Raw genomic sequence first — 22,675 nt, forward strand, 5'->3', positions numbered from 1 at the left:
GTTTCTCAGCTTAATGACCATTTGGCCACTTATGATTTCTCAGGATAATCAGTATTCTCATAACTTGCATGTAAAAATACTGTACTGCTCTTGTCCAACTGTGTATTTTAAAATAGACTACCATCAAGATCATTTCTTCTGATTTACATTACCATTGATGGCTTTACCATGCTTTTAAGAAGACTTAGCATATTTAGAAACCCAATCAACCAAAGATATAAAAGGTTGTTTCCTGAAGATCTTCAGGAAATTCTTTTACACTACATATGATATATCACATTTATAAATAGTAGGTAGTGTAACATGGAGGTCAGATTGGCCAGCACTATCATTGGCTGTTGAGGGGTGTCAGATTGACTCCATCTCAGATTAGTTAATGAGAGTAGAAGACGACTCCATCTTCACTAAGATCTCCCCTGCCCTATCCAGGGAAGTTCCCCTTCTCTGTGATAAGATTGTGTAAACTGCTTGACTACCTGAGTAGTAGAACATTCAAGGTTAAACCTGTGCCCTCCCATGAGTAGGCATATCCACTTACATCATGTGAGCCCCACCAAATCCATGTACCAAGCCTAGCTAATAAGATAGGATGGTTCAAACAGTTGCCATGAGGCAGACTGTAACTCCATTGGCCTCCTGCATGTGACCTGGCATGCTCTGTAAGTGTTGTAACCTCATTGGCCACCTGTGTGTGGCAGGCTTGACCATGTGGTGTTTGCCTTTATAACCCTACCCTGAGCTCGGCCTGGGGCTCACAGTCCCAGCCTCGAGTCTGAGCTGTGGCCCTGGCTAGCCAGCCTGCTTTTTATGGTTGTGGTTCCAGCTCCCGAGTCTCGGCCGTGACCCTGGCCAGTCAGTATACTTTTTACTTCCCCAGTAAATCCATCTTTTTACTTGAGACTGTCCCTGAGTGGTGGACTCTTGGAGGGATGGGGGATCCCTAACCTCAGACCCCATTACATTTGTGGTCCCCTCCCTTGGGGGGGGCCCATTACAGTAGAAGTAGCAGAAAAAAGAGATTGTTACTAACAATTTAGGGAAAGAATAAAAAACATCATCTGAGGTTAGTAGCCATAAAACCCTATGACTTCTGGAAGTAGGGAAAGAGTAGGAAAATCATTTAAACTTAAGGAGACTCATTTCACTTTTTAAATCTGTACAAGAAAGGGTGGTGGTCTCTAGAATTCTTTTTCTATGAGGGTGGAGTAAGCAGAATAAGCAAACAGTCGACATCTGGTGTAGTATATGCAATATGTTCTTTTCTCTTTCTTTAGCTATAATATCTTCCAGCAGTTTCAGAAAGACTAGTGATGTGAAACCAAGACTCAAAGCTCGAAAAGAAAAGTGATTACATGTTAACCTAACTTATCACATAAACTCAATTATATTAACATGAAACATGGTTTCTAATTTCATAGTCTTGTTATGAATCATGGCTACTTACCAAAGTCCCGTATGCCATTTTTAATACAATGAAAAAGAGCACAGGAGTGGTGACATAGATCAAGTGGTAGAGCATTTGCCTGGCAAGTGCAAAGCCTTGATCACTCCAGTATCAGTAAAGAAAACACACATTCAAACAAAAAGGATGCAAATGATTATTTTGACTCAACAATCAAAAACTTCCATCTAAAAGGGATTTTTTGCAAGTTAAAAATATATTAGTATGTTGCTATAATAGTAAAGACATCAATAAATCTAAGGTACAGATTTGTCTCTCTTTTGTGGTGCTAGAATCGAACCTAGACATCAAGCTAGCTAAACAAGTGATACGCCACTATGCTATAACCTCAGGTAAAACCAAGTATTATATGAAACATTCTGGATAATTATCAAAATGACAACTATTGCTGAACCAAAACCATATGATCTATCCCTATAGATAGATAAAAATGTGCCCTGCTCCATGTTGTGCACTGGTGGCTCAAGCCTGTAATCCTAGATACTCAGGAGGCTGAGATCTGAGGATAGTTGTTCAAAGCCAGCCTGGGCAAAAAGCCCATGAGATTCTTATCTCCAATTAACCACCAGAAATCCAGAAGTGGAACTGTGGTTTAGAGTGGTATAGTGCTAGTCTTGAGCAAAATAGCTAAGAGACAGTGCCCAGTTCCTGAGTTCGAGTTCTACCACCACCAAAAAAGGAAGGAAGGAAAGAAGGAAGGAAGGAAGGAAGGAAGGAAGGAAGGAAGGAAGGAAGGAAGGAAGGAAGGAAGGAAGGAAGGAAGGAAGGGAAGGGAAGGGAAGGGAAGGGAAGGGAAGGGAAGGGAAGGGAAGGGAAGGAAAGGAAAGGAAAGGAAGGGAAAGGAAAGGAAAGGAAAGGAAAGGAAAGGAAAGGAAAGGAAAGGAAAGGAAAGGAAAGGAAAGGAAAGGAAAGGAAAGGAAAGGAAAGGAAAGGAAAGGAAAGGAAAGGAAAGGAAAGGAAGGGAAAGGAAAGGAAAGGAAAGAAGAGGAAAGGAAAGGAAAGAAATTTTACCCACTCCAACTACAAAAGTTCTTTGTGGTTCTAGAGATCAATCCAGAATTTTTAATATATTAAGCAAGCACTCTACTATGGAGCTACAACTCTAGCACTTGGATTCCCAAGACAAGGACATGGTAACTAGAATATAGTTATGAGTCACTGGAAATTGGACATCTTAATTGCCTTATAATTATTTTTTACTTCCATCATCTTTTTCATTCTATGGATACTCATTTACTGAAAACATTGTTTTCATTGTAGAACTCAAACTGTTTCTACCACAAAAGCTGATAGGTTGAAATTGGGAAAGTTTGGTTTTAATTTTTCCCTGGTACTAACGAGTCAGACTTTGTAACAACTTTATGTCTAGGTTTTCTAATATGTGTGATAGGAAATGTATGAAACTTCTATCTCCTTGCTTAGGTTGTGTGTGTGTGTGTGTGTGTGTGTGTGTGTGTGTGTGTGTGTTGTGTGTGTGACTAACAGAATGGAAAAAAAATGGCATTATTTTTTTAGCATATTGACATGCAAAGGATTTATTTTTCTGGCAATATAGCAAATCAGATAACCTAAACCATTTCTAATTTTGAGATGCATGTTTAAGACTGTTATATCAACTATAAAACATTCTGTGTAAATGAATCGGTGAAAGAAAAGAAAAAAATAAAGTAAAACAAATGAGGAATAACCTGAAAACAAATTAGCAAATGGGCTAATATTTCTGTTATTGAAATAAAAGCCTGAGAACTGAACTCTCATCACTCCCTAAAGTTAAAATCCTTGAAATGGTAAATCAGGCTCCATGAAAGAGAAAACTAAAAAACTTCTAGCCACTGGCAAATGGAACTGACAAGCCTATTTCTTTTCCTTTCTCTCTCTCTCTTTCCTTCCTTCCATACTTCCTTCTTTCCTTCCTTCCTTCCTCCTCTTTCCCTCCTTCCCTCTTTCCTTGCCTTGTATCTTCCTCATTTTTTATTTGGAGGTCCTGGATTGAACTCATTGCCTGAACGCTGTCCCTGAGGTTTTTTGCTCAAGTGGTTTACCACTTGAACCACAGATCCACTTCTGACTTTTTAGTGGTTACATAGAGAAGTCTTAGGGAAATTTCTGGGCTAGCTTTGAACAATGGTCCTTAAATCTCAGACTTTTGAATAGCTAGAATTACAGATGTGAGCCACCAGTTTCCTGAATTCTGAACTATGTCAATATGGGCTGCAAAGGGAGAAGAAATTGAGATAAGTCCTCATGTTACATATCTTCATAGAATACTATTTCTCAAATAACACTTACAGTATGTTTCTATGTATAACTCATACCTATATGGTAACAGTAGTTCTTCATTATCAAAGTAAAATTCTCATACACACATTTTTGTCTTATTTCCATACACACATTTTTCTATGAACAGTATATATTACTTTTACTATGGAAAAAATGACTTATATTTTAAAACGATGAACTTACAATCTTGTTGCTAAACTTCTGATCTAGGAATGCTACAAAACATATTGTGAAGTTATGACATATTGTTGAATTTCATATTGACTGTATTTAGTTTCCTTATTTATGCAAGTAAGAAAAATCAAAGGTATGTCACTTAGTAGAGATATCACATGATCAGAGAAAAGGAAAAGCAAAACAGTAAAGCACTCATTTCTCAAATGTAGAATGATTTCAGCAATGAGGAAGAAAGGTCAACTTTCTAACTGCACTATAACATGAACATTAATAAGTAAGTACCTAGAACATCAGGAAAAAAAGGAAATATTACAGTAGTATTAGGATAATCTAACTATAACATATCTTAAAATATTCTATTCTTGTTTTTACCTTTTTTATTATTATTAAATTTTATTGATAAGGTGATGGGCAGAGAGGGTATAGTTACATAATAAGGTAGTGAGTACATTTCTTATCATATTTGTTACACCCTCCTTCATTTTTTTTCTATTCTTTTTTCTATTCTATTCTTATTGGAACAAAGTACAAGTAGATTGGTAAACTGCATATATGCCAACTATATTTCACAAACACATCTTTAATATATTCATGGGGTATGTCTATGTCTGGCTGATTCAAAATGTAATAGTAGGGCTACATGTTAAAATTCAGAATTGGCAATGTGCTGTCATACACTAATCATTTATATTCAGCATTTTATAGGTCTTAGAATATATAATCAATACAAGTATTACAGTTTAGTTCAATGAGCGAGGAAACTTTTTGTAATGAACGCTGATTCACTAGATCATGAGGCACTGGGAGATTGGAGAAGACACCTGAGAGGTTTCTCTAATCTTGGTAAGGAGGTGGGCAATGTACCCTGTGGAACAGAAGCCACTGTTGACAACACAGACATCTCCAGGCAACCTGCCTTTCCTCAGACAGGAAAGAAGCAGGGCTGGTACAAAGGTAGCACTCTAGTAAACGCACTGGTTACTGGAACACTGTCAATATCCTCTGGGTCAAGCAAGGATTTCAGCTTAAAATTCTGTAAAATTGTTGTCAGGAACAAAAAATAGGTCCATGTGGATCAGACCCTCTCTCATACATATCTGTTTTCCTGAAAGATAAAGTTTTAAGTCCCATGATTTTGCTAATAAGACAGGACCTGTGTTCTATGTCAGGGACAGTGCCCAGGTCCTGCATTGAAGACCCAGAACTGTCAAAATAGAAAGAGAGAGAGAGACAGAGACAGAGACAGAGACAGAGAGAGACAGAGACAGAGGAGGGAGGAAGGGAAGGAGGGAGGGAGAGAGAAGGTAGGAAAGAAGGAAGGAAATGAGGGAGGAAGAAAAATAAAGGAAGGAAGGAAGAGTAGGAATATAAAAGATTTTATGCTGTTTCAGAACAAAATTTGAATAAGAATATGAAAATTATAGATCAAATAATTTTCTGGGGGGAATAAGATGTAAAGACCACAAAAACTAAATCAAATAAAAAGGCTAAGGGGAAAATGGGAAAAAAATAACTATATTCCAAGGAGGTAGATAATACAATGTATATATGGAAAAATAATAGTAAGTGTAAACAGAATTAAAAGATCAACATTTTCTCAGGTAAATTAAGTAATTAAATGAATGAAAATTATACAAGAATATTTTAAGCAAAATATGATTTCAACACTTCCTGTTATTTTATAAAAAGAAAAGAAAAAAGAGTTAAAGAAGAATTGCCAAACTCCTTTTGCAATAGCCTCAAAAAACATAAAATACCTAGAAATAACCTTAACCAAAGAAGTGAAAGGCCTCTATGATGAGAAATTTAAAAACATGAAAAACGAAATTAAGGCAAAACTAAGGAAATGAAAAAACCTCCCATGCTCCTGGATTGGGTGGATTTAATATAGTCAAAATGGCAATATTTCCAAAGGCTATCTACAAATTCAATGTAATACCCATTAATATTCTGATACCATTTTTTAATGAAATAGAGGGAGCAATCCAGAAATTCATATGGAATAATAAAAGACCCAGAATAGCAAAAACAATCCTAAGGAGAAAGGACAGTGCTAGAGGAATTACAATACCTAACTTCAAGCTGTATTATAAACTTATAGTAATAAAAAACAGCTTTGTATTGGCACTGGAACAGGCCTGAAGACCAATGGAACAGAATTGAAGACCCAGAAATGAGCCCACAGAACTACGCCTACTATATCTTTGATAAAGGAGCTAAAAAAATAGTCTGGAAGATAGCCTCTTTAACAAATGGTGCTGGCAATACTGGTTCAACACATGCAACAAACTAAAACTAGACCCAAATCAATTCCAAATGGATCAAAGAGCTCAAAATGAAAACAGATACCCTGAAAACACTAAAAGAAGGAGAGGAGAAACACTTGGGCTCCTTGGCACAGGACAGAACTTCCTTAACAAAGACCCAGAAATGCTACATATCAAGAAAGGATGGACAAATGGGACTGCATCAAACTGCAGAGCTTCTGCACGGCAAAGGACATAGCTCGCAAGATAAACAGAAAGCCCACAGACTGTGAGAAGATCTTTACCGGCCATTCAACAAACAAAGGTCTCATATCTAAAATATATGCAGAACTAAAAAAATTAGATTCCTCCAAAACAAAACCGCAAAGAACCAATAGCCCCCTCATCAAGTGGGCTAAAGACTTAAAAAGAGACTTCTCTGATGAGGAAATGAGAATGGCCAAGAGAAATATGAAAAAGTGCTCTACATCACTGGCCATAAAAGAAATGCAAATCAAAACAACATTGAGATTCCATCTCACCCCAGTAAGAATGTCCTATATCCAGAAAACTAACAATGACAAATGTTGGAGGGGATGTGGCCAAAAGGGAACCCTACTTCATTGTTGGTGGGTATGTAAACTGGTTCAGCCACTCTGGCAAGCGGTGTGGAGATTCCTCAGAAGGCTAAACATAGAGCTCTCCTATGACACGGCAGCCCCACTTTTGGGCATCTACCCAAAAGACCACAAACAAGAACACACTAAGCCACCAGCACAACAATGTTCATCACAGCACAATTTGTCATAGCTAAAATATGGAACCAACCCAGATGCCCTTCAGTAGACAAATGGATCAGGAAAATCTGGTACATATACACAACGGAATTTTATGCCTCTATCAGAAAGAATGGCATTGCCCCATTCGTAAGGAAATGGAAGGACTTAGAAGATATTATACTAAGTGAAGTGAGCCAGACCCAAAGAAACATGGACTCTATGACCTCCCTCATAGGCAATAATTAGCACAGGTTGAGGCTAGTCACAGCAGAGGATCACAAGAGCCTAATAGCTATGCTCCTAAGAATGCCTAAGATACTGCGAAGTGAAATGAACTCCATGTTATGGAAACGAGTGATATATCACTGTTGTAATTACTTTCAACATGCCATGTAAAACCGTAGCTTCTATTGTTGATGATCCTCTTGTATCCCCTTCCTGTTGTTGTACCTGCACTATCACTGTATCTTATCTATCTTATCTACATTGGAAACTGTATATATTGCTATTAGAATTAGGAAAGTGAAAGGGAATACCAAAATAGAGAGGCACAGCATAAAAGGACAAACAAACGCAAAAGAAATGCTTGCAAAACTGTTTCGTGTAAACCAACTGAACAACTCATGGGGGGAGAGGGAAAGGGAGAGGGGGTAGGGGGGGAAAGAGGGAGGAGGTAACAAACAGTAAAAGAAATGTATCCAATTCCTAACATATGAAACTGTAAACTCTCTGTACATCAACTTTGAAAATAAATAAGAAAAAAGAATTTAAAATAAGGTTATAGAAAAAAAAAAAGAAAGAAAGAAAATCTTGCCATACTCACGACTCACTTATCATGGAATGAAACCAATTATCATCATTTTCCCAGTCCAGGATTGGGAGTGTGGCTTAAGGAGCAGGCTGATGTGTCTGGCTTTGAGTTACTCAGTACTGGGGGGGAAAGCAAAAGACAAAAATTCAAAAAGCAGCCACAAAAATAACATAAATTACCCAACATATCCAGTAGGTATGGAAAACAAAAATTGTAGATAAAAAAATGTGAAGACACCTTCCTTTCTACATAAGCACAAAGCCATTACAAAAACACTCAAAGCCCAGCAATAGTCACTCATGTCTATATTCCTAGCTACTCAAGAGGCTGAGATCTGAGGGTCATGAATCAAAGCCAGTACAGACTTTAAAGTCTGTGAGACTCTTTCTCTCCAACAAACTACTCAGAAAAAAAAGCCATAAGTGGTACTGTGGCTCAATTGGTACAGCGCTAGCCTTAAGGATAAAAAAATTTCAGGGATAGCTTTCAGGCCCTGAGTTTAAGCCTTGGGACTGGTACTGGCACAAGAATAGACCAGAGGACCAATGGAATAGAATAGAAGATCCAGAAATGAACCCATAAACCTATAGCCACCTAATATTTGATAGAATAGCCCAAAACTCAAGATGGAAAGACAGCCTCTTCAACAAATGGTGCTGGTAGAAGTGGCTTAAACATGCAGATCCTTATATATCACCCTGCACCAGAATCAACACCAAATGGATCAAAGACCTCAATGTAAGACCAGATACCCTGAAAATATTACAGAAAGAGACAGGGGAAACACTAGGGATCCTTGGCACAGGTTGAAACTTCCTAAGATCCAAAATCACAACAAATCAAAAAAAGTCTGGATAAATGGGATTGCATCAAACCGAAGAGTTTCTGCATAGCAAACGTTATAACTAGCAATATAAATAGGAAGCCCACAGAATGGAAGAATTTTTTTTTTACTAACTATTCATCAGACAAGGGCCTTATATCTAAAATACACTGAGAGCTCAAAACTTAAGCCCCCCCCCCCAAAATAAAATCCTCAAAGCAACAACAATACAATTAATAAATGGGCTAAAGAAAGACTACTCAGAAGAAGTAAAAATGGCTAATAGACACATGAAGAAATGTTCTACATCTTTGGCCATAAAAGAAATACAAATCAAAACGTCGCTGAGATGCTACCTCACCTGGATTAGAATGGCCATTATCTAACAATCTAACAATAACAGAGACTGGTGATAATGTGGCCAAAAGGAAATACCACTACACTGTTGGTGAGAATGTAAACTTGTCCAACCACTCTGGAAAGCAAAATGGTGGGGGGGGGGGTCCTCAAAATACTAAGCATAGAGTTTCTGTATGACCCAGAAAACCTACTCCTGGGCATTTACCCAAATGACCACAAACCAGGCCTCACAAAAGGCACCAGCACAATCATGTTCATTGCAGTATTGTTTACGATTGCCAAGACATGGAATCAACTTAGGTGCTGCTCAGTGGACAAATGGATTAAGAAAATGTGGTGCATATACACAATGGAATTCGATCTTATATCAGAAAGAATTGCCCATTAGTAAGGAAATGGGAAACATGGTAAAATCATATTTAGCAAAGTAAGCCAGACCCAAAGAAACATAGGTTGCATGGTTTCCTTCATTTGCTTTTTAACTGTAAATCTAAAAGTAAACATACTGGATGGCAAAAGGCAAATTTTAAATTATATGGAACTCTAAACATTAAATTTTGAGATCAAAGGAGGATATTCTTAGGAGAGCATCAGAAAGGCTGAAAATCTATGTGCATATGATCACATAAAATAATGTTTATTGAAAAGAACGCCAAAAAATGGAAACAAGAGGCTTTTTATTTTGCTTTTTTCCTTGTCAGTGTTTTATATTTCTGTACCTTTTGTCTTGTATTAAAGTTTATCTGTTTTGTGGATGGTAACAGGAAACTCAGAAATGGTGGGGAGAAGAGGAAACAAATACAGTAGTGCTATTCACTACACACTATGTTAAAAATGAACTATACAACATGAGGAGGAGGTGGGTCTTAAGGGAAAAACAGGGAGAAAAAAACAAAAAGAGGTCACACTGTTCAAGGTAATGTGCCAAATACCTGACTTGTGTAACTGTAATGACACTGTTCATTACCACTATATAAAAAATGTTTTAACTTAAAATAAGAAAGGAATGATGTATATTTTTCTTCTCTTTTTGAAGGCTGTGAAATGAAGTAAATGATGAGAAAGGTATACAGTGGTGATTAAAAGTGCTTCATAATAAGAAACCCAAGGAGACACCTAAATTTAATCCTCTATTTTAAATATCCTGATTGATTCTCCTTGCTGTTCTTAGCCACAGACAAAATTTCCTAGGGGAATCAAATTAATAATTCATGAGATTTAATTGGCAAATATTTATTCTGAAAAACTTTTATGGTGTCCAGTAGGGATAAGGCATGGAGGTAATGAAAATTACTCAAATTACATCTCAAAACTGATGGTCCTAGCCAGGTGCTAGTGAGTCACACCAGGTGTTTTAGCTACTCAGAAGGCTAAGATCTGGGAATGTTGATTTGGAACCAGCTAGTGCAGACAAACTAGAGAGATTCTTATGTATGAAAGTGATAGATGCATTGTCTTTGAGTCAGATGATCATTTTTGAAGAAAAGGTTGGAAATCAAAACATAACACCATCTATCAATTCTTGTCAAAATTATTAAACATCAGGAAAAGTCTTTGTGGGAGCAGAGCCCAACTGAGCTCCCTCCGTCATCACAGTTTTCTCACCCCATAGAAACTTTTACTCCTAGGAAGACAGCCAGAATAAGTTCTAACAGTACAGGGATTCTGGCCAGGAAGGAAAAATCGACTTTGTTCATCTGAAAACACAGATTTGAGCTTCAGACGTCGTCCCACCACCACGCCACTGCCAGCGCCGGCACAGTGCCCAGCACAGCGACCCGCACTCCGTGCAGCTAAAGCACACAGCGTAGACCAGGGAGAAATCCTCCAGTTGGCGGCTAAGCACAGATGGGCTGAAATAGCAGAGAAAGCGTGAGTACCCCACGAAAGATATTCTTACTCACGCCCACAGAGCAGCTTCTTGAAGGTAGCCCATCCCCCACCACCAGAGCAAAGCGCCATCTTTGACACTGGCATAGGGTCAGACCAGACTGGAACTAAAGCAGGCCTGGGGAAAGCGAGGACAAAGAAGCCATTTTTGCAAAGGGCAAGAAGGACCGACAAGTGAGAGCCAACTCTTCCCAGGAGATCGCCCCCTACCCAGGCAGGAGGCTCGTCCTGGGCTGCAGCTTAGCCAGAGGTGCCCTGCCCTGCCCACTGGAATTTCTAAATTTAAAGTAAAAGTGGTGAGCAGCTACCCTGTCACAGAGGAAGCCCAATTCCCAGCCCGAAACAGAGCTGAATTCCATAGCCAGGTCCGCCAGGCAGCCGCCCTGCCCAGGAGGGAGGAACCTCCCCCAGGCAAGTAACTCTCACCCGGGTAAACCAGGCCAGAGGCACCCTGGCCTGCTGAGTACACAGCGTATTCAAAGCCAGACGTTAAAGGCCACAGCCCCACAGCAGACAGAGGAGCCTCGGTTCCTGAGACTGTTCACGCCCCCATCTACAGAGGACGCCCAAGGCCTACCTGCAAGCTGTGCAAACCACAGAGACCCAGGATTACACCAACAGGAGAGCAGGGTCAGAACAGATCCTCCCCCTGCAAACTGATAACAAGTGAAACCAGCAAATCAGGAAAATAGACTGCAGAGCATCCCAAGGAAACCTGAGACTGGGGAAAGACCACCCAAACAAGGAGGATTCCATTTTTTTTTTCTTTTCAAACATTTCTTAAACTTTTTTTTAAATTTTTTAAAAATTTTTTTCACTTCTGAAACGTCGTTGGTTTTCTTGTTTTCCATTTTTACATGTTTGTTTTATCAAGTTTTTTTTTTTTTGGTTGTTCGTTTTTCTGGGTTTTTTCCTTTTTATTTTTCTTTTTTTTTTTTTAATAATTTTTCTCTGTTTTGTGCTCTGTCTTCCAGTATTTTTTCTTTATTTCTCTCTTTGCGTTCTCTTTCTTTAAAAATTACTTTCCGATGAATAACACCTCCACTCTTTTCTGCTAACTCTCCATTGTCTATCATTTTAACCTTGTTCTTTCTACTGATTCTACTCTTCTCCACATTTCCACATCACTGAAACTAAACCAAAATCATCATCCCCCCCAATACATTTTACTCTATTCTTTTTACTAACTCTAACTTTCCCTCCTGACTTACTGCCAGGACCTCCAGGTTCCATTTTCTCCTGGTTATTGGATAGAGGATATCCCTGCTTAATCTGAGTGAATCAAAGGGGTTCATAGAGAAAGTCAGTCCTAAAAGAAATTAAAATAAGAACAAGAATTTGCTCATAGGGTTGTAACAGTAAATAAGTACCTACTGTATACAGGGCCCAGGATCGATTGTTATATTGAAATTGTATTCTTTAGGAACACCAAATCTAATTTTATAGACAGGTTTACAAGGTATCTATATATAATTGTGAACTTGTAAGACTTACACAACAGTGCTTGGTAAGGGCTGCTTTGGGTCTTAGATGCTGCTCACAGGTGCTTGTAGATTGGCATTCCCAATCCAAATGGGCAGAAGAAACAGAAGAAAGATGGCAAACAATGGAGACTTTTCTCCCACTCAAAACAAGCAGGAAACAGAACAGTCAATCAAAGACATAGAAGAGAACCCTCAAAATGCTCTACAAAGTCTACTGATAAACATGTTAAATGAAAAGTTTGAATCAATACAGCAATCCTTCCATAAAGTAATAGATGATTTCATACCCTCAACAAATAGAAAGATAAATGAAATTCAAGAGTTAAATGAAAAGATAGCTACCCAGGTAAAAGATTTGAGAGACAGCACTCAAAACCAAACTAATGAAGTAAAGAAGTCCATGCAAGACCTAAGAGATGACATGGAAATCATCAGGAAAGACAAGTCAGAAGGAAAAGAGATTCAAAATCAAGTAGCTAGCCTACAGTCCTGACTAACTGAAGCAGAGGATCGAATCTCAGGAGCTGAAGATTCCCTAGAATCTATGGAGAAAGATCAAAAATCAATACAAATCCAGTACAATCAACAAAACAGATCACTACAGGAGATTCAAGACACAATCAGGAAGACCAATTTAAGGATAGTAGGTATTGAGGAAAACTTGGAGAAAGAAGTTAATGGGATAGACAACCTACTTAACAGAATATTAGCTGAGAACTTCCCAAATATCCAGAAGGATATGCCTATACAGATACAAGAAGCATTTAGAACCCCAAACCAACCAGACCAGAATAGGACATCCCACCGACACATTGTGATCAAAACAGGATCAGTAGAGTACAAGGAAAGAATTCTTAAAGATGTTAGGGAGAAGAAAACAATCACATATAAAGGAAAAGCAATCAGAATTACCCCAGACTTCTCAGCAGAGACCATGAAAGCAAGGAGATCCTAGAATGAGGTATACAAAACCCTAAATAAAAATAACTACCAACCAAGAACACTGTACCCAGCCAAACTGTCATTCATAGCCGAAGATCAAATAAAAGTCTTCCACAGTAAGGAAAAATTGAAACAATATATCTCCACCAAACCAGCTTTACAGAAAATCCTCAAAAATGTACTATACAGGGAAAATAATCAAGATCCCAATACAGACACAGAAATGAACCCTAAATAGTAAGCATCAGATCAAGAAATGGGAAGACACAACTTTTAACAAGATAGTGATAATGAAAGGAACAAACGATCATCTCTCAATCCAACTAGACTTAACCGACATCTACAGAATATTCCATCAAGCAACAACTGAATACAGGTTCTTTTCAGCAGCACATGGAACATTCTCCAAAATAGGTCACATCTTAGGGCAAAAAAAAAAATCTGTACAAATTCAGAAATATCAAAACCATTCCCTGCATTCTCTCAGACCACAATGGAATAAAATTGGAGCTCAACTCAAACAGCCACCACAGAAAATCCTACAATTCATGGAGACTAAACACCACACTTCTAAACCATCAGTGGGTCATTGAAGAAATTAAAACGGAAATTCAAATGTTTATGCAATTCAACGAAGATGAGGACACAAAGTACCAGATCCTTTGGGACACAGCAAAGGCAATACTCAGAGGAAAATTTATATCTCTGAGTGCATACATCAACAAACTGGAGAAACAGCAACTCAATAACTTAAGGAAGCACCTTAATTTCCTTGAGAGAGAACAACAAGCCAAACCCCAATTCAATAAACAGAAACAAATAATTAAAATTATATCAGAATTAAATCAATTAGAGATGAAAAAAACCATCGAAAGAATCAACAAAACAAAGAGTTTGTTCTTTGAAAAAATCAACAGGATAGATAGACAGACCCCTGGCAAACCTGACCAAAAAACGAAGGCAGCAGACTCAAATAAACAAGATAAGAGATGAAATAGGTAACATCACCACAGAAATAACCAAAATTCAGAAAATAATAAGGGACTATTTTGCAAACCTTTATGCCAACAAATTCGAGAACTTGGAAGAAATGGATGATTTCCTAGAAAAAATTCATATCCCCAAACTCAACCATGAAGGTTTAAACCTTCTAAACAGACCCATATCCAGTATTGAAATAGAAACGGCAATAAATGATCTCCCATCCAAGAAAAGCCCAGGTCCAGATGGTTTAACTGCAGAAATCTACAAGGCCTTCAAAACAGAACTCACACCAATATTTCTCAAACCCTTCAATGAAATTGAAAGAGAACCTTCACTACCAGACACATTCTATGAAGCCAGTATAACCCTCATCCCAAAACCAGGCAGGGCCTCACCATGAAAAGAGGACTATAGACCGATTTCCCTGATGAACATAGACGCAAAAATTCTCAATAAAATGCTGGCCAATGGACTTCAACAGGTCATCAAAAAAATCATACACCGCGATCAAACTGGATTCATCACAGAGGTGCAAAGTTGGTTTAATATACGCAAGTCAATTAATGTAGTCCATCACATCAAACGGAGCAAGGTAAAGAACCACATGGTTTTATCTCTGGAAAAAGCGTTCAATAAAATCGAGCACCCATTTATGCTAAAAGCCCTGGAAAAACTGGGATTCCAGGGAACATTCCTGAATATAATCAAGGCAGTTTATGACAAACCAACAGCAAGCATAACTCTAAATGGGGAAAAACTAAAGCCATTCCGTTTAAAATCAGGAACAAGGCAGGGATGTCTACTCTCTCCCCTGCTCTTCAACATAGTACTAAAATTCCTAGCCAGAGCAATTAGGCAAGAAGAAAATATAAAGGGGATCCAAATAGGAAAAGATGAAGTTAAACTTTCTCTCTTCACAGATGACATGATCCTATACCTAAAGAATCCCATAGACTCTACCCCCAAGCTACTAGAGCTGATCCAAAACTTTGGCAAAGTTGCAGGATATAAAATAAACCTTCAAAAATCAACGGCCTTTCTCTATGCTAACGACCCAAAGACTGAGGCTGAAATCAGGAAAGCAAATCCTTTTGCAATAGCCCCCCAAAACATCTAAGAATAACCTTAACCAAAGAAGTGAAAGACCTCTTTGATGAGAATTTTAAAAGCTTGAAAAACGAAATTAAGTCAGAACTAAGGAAATGGAAAAACCTCCCATGCTCCTGGATTGGGAGGATTAATATAATCAAAATGGCAATATTGCCAAAGGCTATCCTCAAATTCAATGCAATACCCATTAATATCCCAACACCATGTTTTAATGAAATAGAGGAAGCAATCCAGAAATTCATATGGAACAATAAAAGACCTAGAATAGCAAAAACACTCCTAAGCAGAAAGAACAGTGCTGGAGGAATTACAATACCCAACTTCAAGCTGTATTATAAAGCTATAGTAATAAAAACAGCTTGGTATTGGCACTGGAACAGGCCTGAAGATCAATGGAACAGAATTGAAGACCAAGAAAAGAACCCACAGAAGTATGCCTTCTTAATGTTTGATAAAGAAGCTAAAACAATAGTTTGGAAGACAGCCTCTTTAACAAATAGTGCTGGCAAAACTGGTTCAACACATGCAACAAATTAAAACTAGATCCTTATATATCACCGTGCACCAAACTCAATTCCAAATGGATTAAAGACCTCAAAATCAAAACAGACACCCTGAAAACACGAAAGGAAGGGGTAGGAGAATCACTTGGGTTCCTTGGCTCAGGATGGAACTTCCTTAACAAAGACCCAGAAAGGCTACAGATCAAAGAAAGGTTGGACAAATGGGACTGCATCAAACTGCAGAGCTTATGCACGGCAAAGGACATAGCTCGCAAGATAAACAGAAAGCCCACAGACTGGGAGAAGATCTTTACCGGCCATTCAACAAACAAAGGCCTCATATCTAAAATATATGCAGAACTAAAAAAATTAGATTCCTCCAAAACAAAACCACAAAAAACCAATAGCCCCCTCATCAAGTGAGCTAAAGACTTAAAAAGAGACTTTTCTGATGAGGAAATGAGGGTGGCCAAGAGACATATGAAAAAGTGCTCTACATCACTGGCCATAAAAGAAATGCAAATCAAAACAACATTGAGATTCCATCTCACCCCAGTAAGAATGTCATATATCAAGAAAACTAACAATAACAATTGTTAGAGGAGATGTGGCCAAAAGGGAACCCTACTTCATTGTTGGTGGGAATGTAAACTGGTTCAGCCACTCTGGAAAGCAGTATGGAGATTCCTCAGAAGGCTAAATATAGAACTCCCTTATGACCCAGCAACCCCACTTTTGGGTATCTATCCAAAAAACCACAAACAAAAATCACAATAAAGCCACTAGCACAACAATGTTCATCGCAGCACAATTTGTCCTAGCTAGAATTTGGAACCAACCCAGAAGCCCCTCAGTAGACGAATGGATCAGGAAAATGTGGTACATATACACAATGGAATTTTATGCCTCTTTCAGAAAGAATGATATTGCCCCATGTGTAAGGATATGGAAGGACTTGGAAAAAAATTATACTAAGTGAAGTGAACCAGACCCATAGAAACATGGACTCCATGGTCTCCCTTATTGGGAATAATTAACACAGGTTTAGGCAAGTCACAGCCGAGGATCACAGTAGGTATTCCCTTATGATCACATAAGATGATAGTAAGTGAAATGAACTCCATGTTATGGAAACGATTGTTATATCACAGTTGTAACTACTTTCACTGTCACATGTGTATCTGTAGCTTCTACTACTGATGATGTTCTTGTATCACCTTCCTGTGGTTGTATCTACACTATCTCTCTAATCTTATCTGAGTATATTAGAAACCATCTATACTAGTATTAGAACTAGGAAATTGAAAGGGAATCCCAAAATCGAAAGACACAGGGCAAAAAAAGACAAACAGCTACAAAAGCAATACTTGCAAAACTGTTTGGTGTAAGTGAACTCAACACCTCATGGGGGAGAAAGGAAAGGGGGAGGAGGAAGGGGGGAATGAGGGACAAGGTAATACACAGTACAAGAAATGTATCCAATGCCTAACGTATGAAACTGTAACCTCTCTGTACATCAGTTTGATAATAAAAATTTGAAAAAAAATATTAAACATCAATCACAAACTCCTAGGTATGTTTAAACACACACACACACACACACACACACACACACACACACGTCAAGTGCTGATAACTCATGCCTATAATCCTAGCTATTTAGACTTGGCTGACAACTTAGAATCATGATTCAAAGACAGCCTGAGCAAGAAACTTCCTGAGACACTTATCTCCAATTGACCACATAAAAGACATAAATAGAGTTATGGCTCAAAGTGGGAAAGTAGCTTTATGCACAAAAGCTCAGGGATAGCACCCAGACCTGAGTTGAAGCAGCATGATCAATTTTTTTTTTAAAAAAAGAAGAAAATATGGACTACAAAGAGCAAACCCCAGAAAAGTACATAGAAGTACACTCTCTACCTGCAAGCATTCTAGCTCTAAGCTCTATGATTCACTATCTTTATGATGCCCAGTTTACAATCCAGAGCTTTTATAATGCTTCCTGCTCATTTGCCTGTGAGTTTTTGATACATAGTGATCAGTCAGCTATGTGCACTTAAATCTTACTTTCAAGGGGACTTTGTCCCAATGATAGAGTTGAAATATTGTTTACCTTTGTTCTCTTTTGAGGACTCACCCTCTGGGTTAGGTGGTTTAATTCTATTGGATTGAAGTTCAGTTGTGCAAAGGGGAGAAAAAAGTGATAGTGCCCTATCAAGCATGAATACACTAAAGAAAATGATTTGATTTGGCATTATATAATTGTTAAGAATTCTGGATTCTCAGAATTTGTTCACATATGATTTCTCAGGAAAATCACTATTTTTATAACTTGCATATAAAAGTGCAGTAATGCTCTCTTCCAACAGTGGGCTTAGTATTAGGTTTCAAACCTAAGGTCTATCCTTAATTCTTCCGCCATCCTCTTGAGACTAGAGGAGTGACTTCTTTTTGCTATACTAAAAGTAGACATTAGGCATTCTCACCTGTTTTCCTTTGTTCTTCTGAAGGTTATTTGGTGCCTAAAGAGCTATTCATCTTTATGGGATTTGAGGTGAGGGCAACAACCTATGTAGCTTATTATTCACTATCATATTCTGCTCCTGAAATATTCATTACATTCTTACCATTCCTGGTATCAGTAGTCATGGCCCTTTCCATGCCAGCGTATGTAGCAGTCCCAGGGCTTGAACTGAGAGCCTGCCTGAGTGCTGTCCTCTACCACTTGAGCCACAGTTCTGCTTCTGGCTTTTAGGTGGCTAATTGGATATAAGAATCTCAGGAACTTTCCTGCCTGGGCTGGCTTGGAACTCAATCCACAGACCTTAGCTTCCTGAGTAGCCAGGATTACAGGTGGGAGCCAGGGGTGCCACACAGTATGGCATTTTAAAATTCTGATATGAGTAAATGTCTTTTCTCTTGTTTTCTATAGGACTATCTACACAGTTCTTGATTTTTAATTGCATATAATCAACTTCTGGTGTTTCATATTGTTACTTATTTTGATTTCCCACTGGAATTTCATGGATTTCAAACCTGAGCTTCCTTTTCTTTGCTTCTGCTTACTTTAAATATAATAATGCTTTTCTTCCATCATGGCACACATCTGTCATCCTAGCTATTTGGAGAAGTAGAAAACTGGCAGGTCACAGACCAGCAATCCTGAACATATACAGACATAGCTGCAACGAAAACAGCTGATGACATGAACACCAAGTAGCAGGTACAAAGCCCTCAGTGCCAACAACAACATAAGCACAACAATTCTAATTTCTACATATTCTCACCAATAGTCAATATTTTCTATTTTCATTATTTTAATTTTCATTTTGTACTGGCCATCTTAGAGGATTAGAGGTGGTGTCTCATTTTTTATTTCTTATGTGTTTTATACACAAAGAAGCCCAACTACAGGACCAGCACTTAATGAAGCCTTTCTCTTGGAACAAGCAGAGCAGAAGTGGCAATGTCATATGCTAATCATTTATAGTGAGCATTTGATAGGGATTAGAATAAGTAATCAACACAAGTATTATAGCTTAGTTCAGTGCATCAGGAAATTTTATTTCCTAAAGGCCAGTTCTCCAGATCATGAGGCACTGGAAGAGGAAAGGGTTCTCTAATCTTGGGAAGGAAGTGGGCAATGTCCTCCATGGAACAGAAGCCACCATTGACAGCACAGACATCTCCAGGCAGCCTTCCTTTCCTCAGACAGGAATGAAGCAGAGCTGGTACAAAGGTGGCACTCGAGTAAACCCACTGGCTACTGGGACGATGTCAATATCCTCTGGGTCAAGCAAGGATTTCAGCTTAAAATTCTGTAAAATTGTAGTCAGGAACAAAAACAGCTCCATGCGGGCCAGACCCTCCCCAACACATGCTCGTTTTCCTGAAAAATAAAAACAGAAGTCTCTCCTTAAATAGTCATTTCTGAGCTGTTCACAAAAGTATGCATTCACTATTTGGTGACCCTTGCATACACAGGTGGAGAGTTCAGGACAGCAGAAATAATAGTTGGATAGACAGATGGACACAGACAATACAGATTTGCTGTCTGTGTTATATCTTATTTTATCAGGCATCTTTTATTCAACAGCTCTACATTACAGCTTCAATAACTATTCGTATGCTAAAACTATTCTTTTAACATTTTAAGTTTTCATCTATATATGTCTAGAAATATAGTCACATTTATAGACCAATAAGCTGAAGGAAGAAAGGCTGAGAAGAAAATGTACAAACATGGGCCCTGAGTATAATTTCAAGATCATTCAAATGTGAACCTCTGATACTTTAAAAAGTAAAGGGACTCCTCTATCTGTCCTACTGAGAAAAGGCCTAAATAGGCTCTCCTGGCCTTTTACATTCCCTGCCCAGCTTCCAATCTTACTCCTTCCATCCCACAGAGCACAGTGCATGGTCCCTCCTCCTCCATCCCTACTTCCATCAACTTTAAGACTCATCATCCTGCTAATAAGAAAGGACCTATGGTTTATGTAATGTCCTCAAGGACAGTGCCCAGGTCCTGAGTTCAAGACTAGGACTGTCATAAAAAAAGGAGACAGGGTGATGGACAGAGAGACAGACAGACACAGAGATATAGAAATGGACTAAGAAATGGAGGGAGGGATGGAGGTTGAGAAGTAGGGAGGGAGGCTGGAAGGAAGGGAGGGAGGGAGGGAGAAAGGACGGAAGGAACGAACGAACGAAGGAACAAAGGAAGAAAGGCAGAAAAACAGAGAGAGGAAGGAGAGATAGAGGGATGCAGGGAGGGAGGGAGGGAAGGAGGGCAGGAAGCAGGGAAGGAAGGAAGCAAAGATGAAAGGATGGAAAAAAGAAAGAAGAAAAATAAAGGAAGGAAGAGAAAAAGGAAAAAAGAAAGAAGTGGACAATCACTCTGTTTTAGCTCCTGACAAACCTATATGTTCTTCCCTCATAGTAGTAGTCTCACTGGGTTTCAGTGAAATGCTTCCATAACTCAGGCATGCATAACTTTAGAGCCCACTGTTTTCTCTAGGGTGCTTGTATCCCTGTCGGGATGGCTATACCTTTAAGACCCGGGTTGCTTGGCTGTCAGCCATTCCTACTTTCTCCCAGGGTCTGGAACCTGCCCTGCCCTCCGTCTGTGAGCACGTGTGCTACCATGACGCCAGCCTGAGCCCAGGGGACCGGTCCTGGGGGGACTGTGATCCCCGCCTCTACGGGAAGTTCATCAGCCAATCATTAATACCCAGTTAGTCCCTCCTCTTCCTGCCGCCATTACTGTTATATAAACCCCCTCCCCTGAATAAAACTTCGGGAAGCTCCTGAAGATTACTCAGAGATGTCCATGTGTACCTGGTCTCCTTAGCGAGTAAATGGGGGAAGGGCATTCTCGTGGCCACGCCCAGTGCAGAGCTTACCCATGGCCCTCACTCCCACATTACTTCCTATTGGCCAGAGGATATGCGTGAGAGTGAAGGGGAACACACAGAAGGGGCAAATAGGCCCCGGAAGGCGGTTTAAAGCTAGCCCGGCATATCCCCAGGCCTCACTCTGGAAGTGAGGAACACCACAGGAGAGATACTCACATGATCAACTTAGGTAGCTTTCTCAGGGCAGGAAGTCTGAATTTCACTTCTAAGGAGAGCTCTTGGGCAGCTCCATGACATTTCCAGAAGGAGAATTCAATCAGCCTCTACTCTGTCTCAAACTGAGGAGGTTACTTCAGACATTCTGCAAAGCCTCACTAACATGAACCCATAGTGAGGATGGATCATGATCAGAAAACCTTGTGCCCTGGGGTTGGTCCTCCAGCAACTTGACCTGCCACAGAGGAGGCACTGTGGAAGCTCAAGTAGGTCTCAAATGTTGACACACTCTCAGATTCTTGGGTGGTCAATGAGGATTGGATTGGGATTGATTTTTTGGTTCAGGTCCAACTAGAGCAAAATAATACCTCAAAAAATACCTTAAGGCTGGGGATATGGCCTAGTGGCAAGAGTGCTTGCCTTGTATACATGAAGCCCTGGGTTCAATTCCCCAGCACCACATATACAGAAAACGGCCAGAAGTGGCACTGTGGCTTAAGGGGCAGTGTGCTAGCCTTGAGCAAAAGAAGCCAGGGACAGTGCTCAGGCCCTGAGTCCAAGCCCCAGGACTGGCAAAAAACAACAACAAAAAAATACCTTAAAAGTGGGAGAGAAGGGAAGGGATAACAATAACCTAAAAGAAATGTACTTATAATGAACATAACTGTATCTCCTCTAAACATCCCCATTTTAATGACAATAGAAAATGTTCCTAAAGTTATCTTGTCTCTGATAAAAAAGTATAAATTATATTTTACTACCTGTTGAGAAAGGTAAGAAGAAATCACTTTTCTTCAAGTGGCCAGACTCATCTAGAAAGTGGCCAGGGTCAAACTTCTCTGGGTTGGGGAATTCCTTGCTGTCATGCAGCAGAGACGTCAGAGATGCTATTAAGTTGGTGCCCTGGAAACAACAGATAATTATGTAATGAAGAGCTCAAGCAATGGCAAGAAATGATAGAACTCACATCATCATCCAATGAGGTCAGTGTTATACAAAGGGGAACCCGAAACACAAACAACAGCAGTGATACTTCCACATAGGCAAACCAAGTAATAACTGAGAGGAGTCTGAGACAGACCATCTCCCAAGCTTTGCTATTTTGCTTTGTATTAGCAGATCAAGGACTGAGTCCTTGGAAGTTAGAGTACAAAACCTTCTGAATCTTGTTAGTAGGGAGGCTCAAGTGTCTGAATGCTTGCTTGAATTCAAAGCCCAGTACTACCCCAACAAAAACACCTTTGAAATCTC

At 39.2% G+C, this 22,675-nt stretch overlaps 1 protein-coding gene across 7 annotated transcripts in view; it reads right to left on the reverse strand.

The window, feature by feature from the left end:
- The window catches only part of LOC125346230 (cytochrome P450 2C18-like), a 262,366-nt gene that overhangs the window by 163,150 nt on the left and 76,541 nt on the right, over positions 1-22,675 (reverse strand). Inside the window, exons 9-10 of one of the 7 annotated variants that reach the window (XM_048338625.1) lie at positions 22,186-22,327; positions 19,409-19,743 (exon numbers count right to left, since the gene is read on the reverse strand). The exons of 4 other annotated variants lie outside the window; for them this stretch is intronic. In XM_048338625.1, the coding sequence (XP_048194582.1) occupies positions 19,562-19,743; positions 22,186-22,327 (324 nt within the window). In that variant the 3' untranslated portion in view covers positions 19,409-19,561. Of the gene's footprint in view, positions 1-19,408; positions 19,744-22,185; positions 22,328-22,675 lie in introns of those variants that run through there. 2 more of the 7 variants (XM_048338615.1, XM_048338618.1) reach the window with 2 other exon arrangements.

This window comes from Perognathus longimembris, chromosome 2, assembly GCF_023159225.1.
Source record: "Perognathus longimembris pacificus isolate PPM17 chromosome 2, ASM2315922v1, whole genome shotgun sequence".
Taxonomy (NCBI): Eukaryota; Metazoa; Chordata; class Mammalia; order Rodentia; family Heteromyidae; genus Perognathus; species Perognathus longimembris.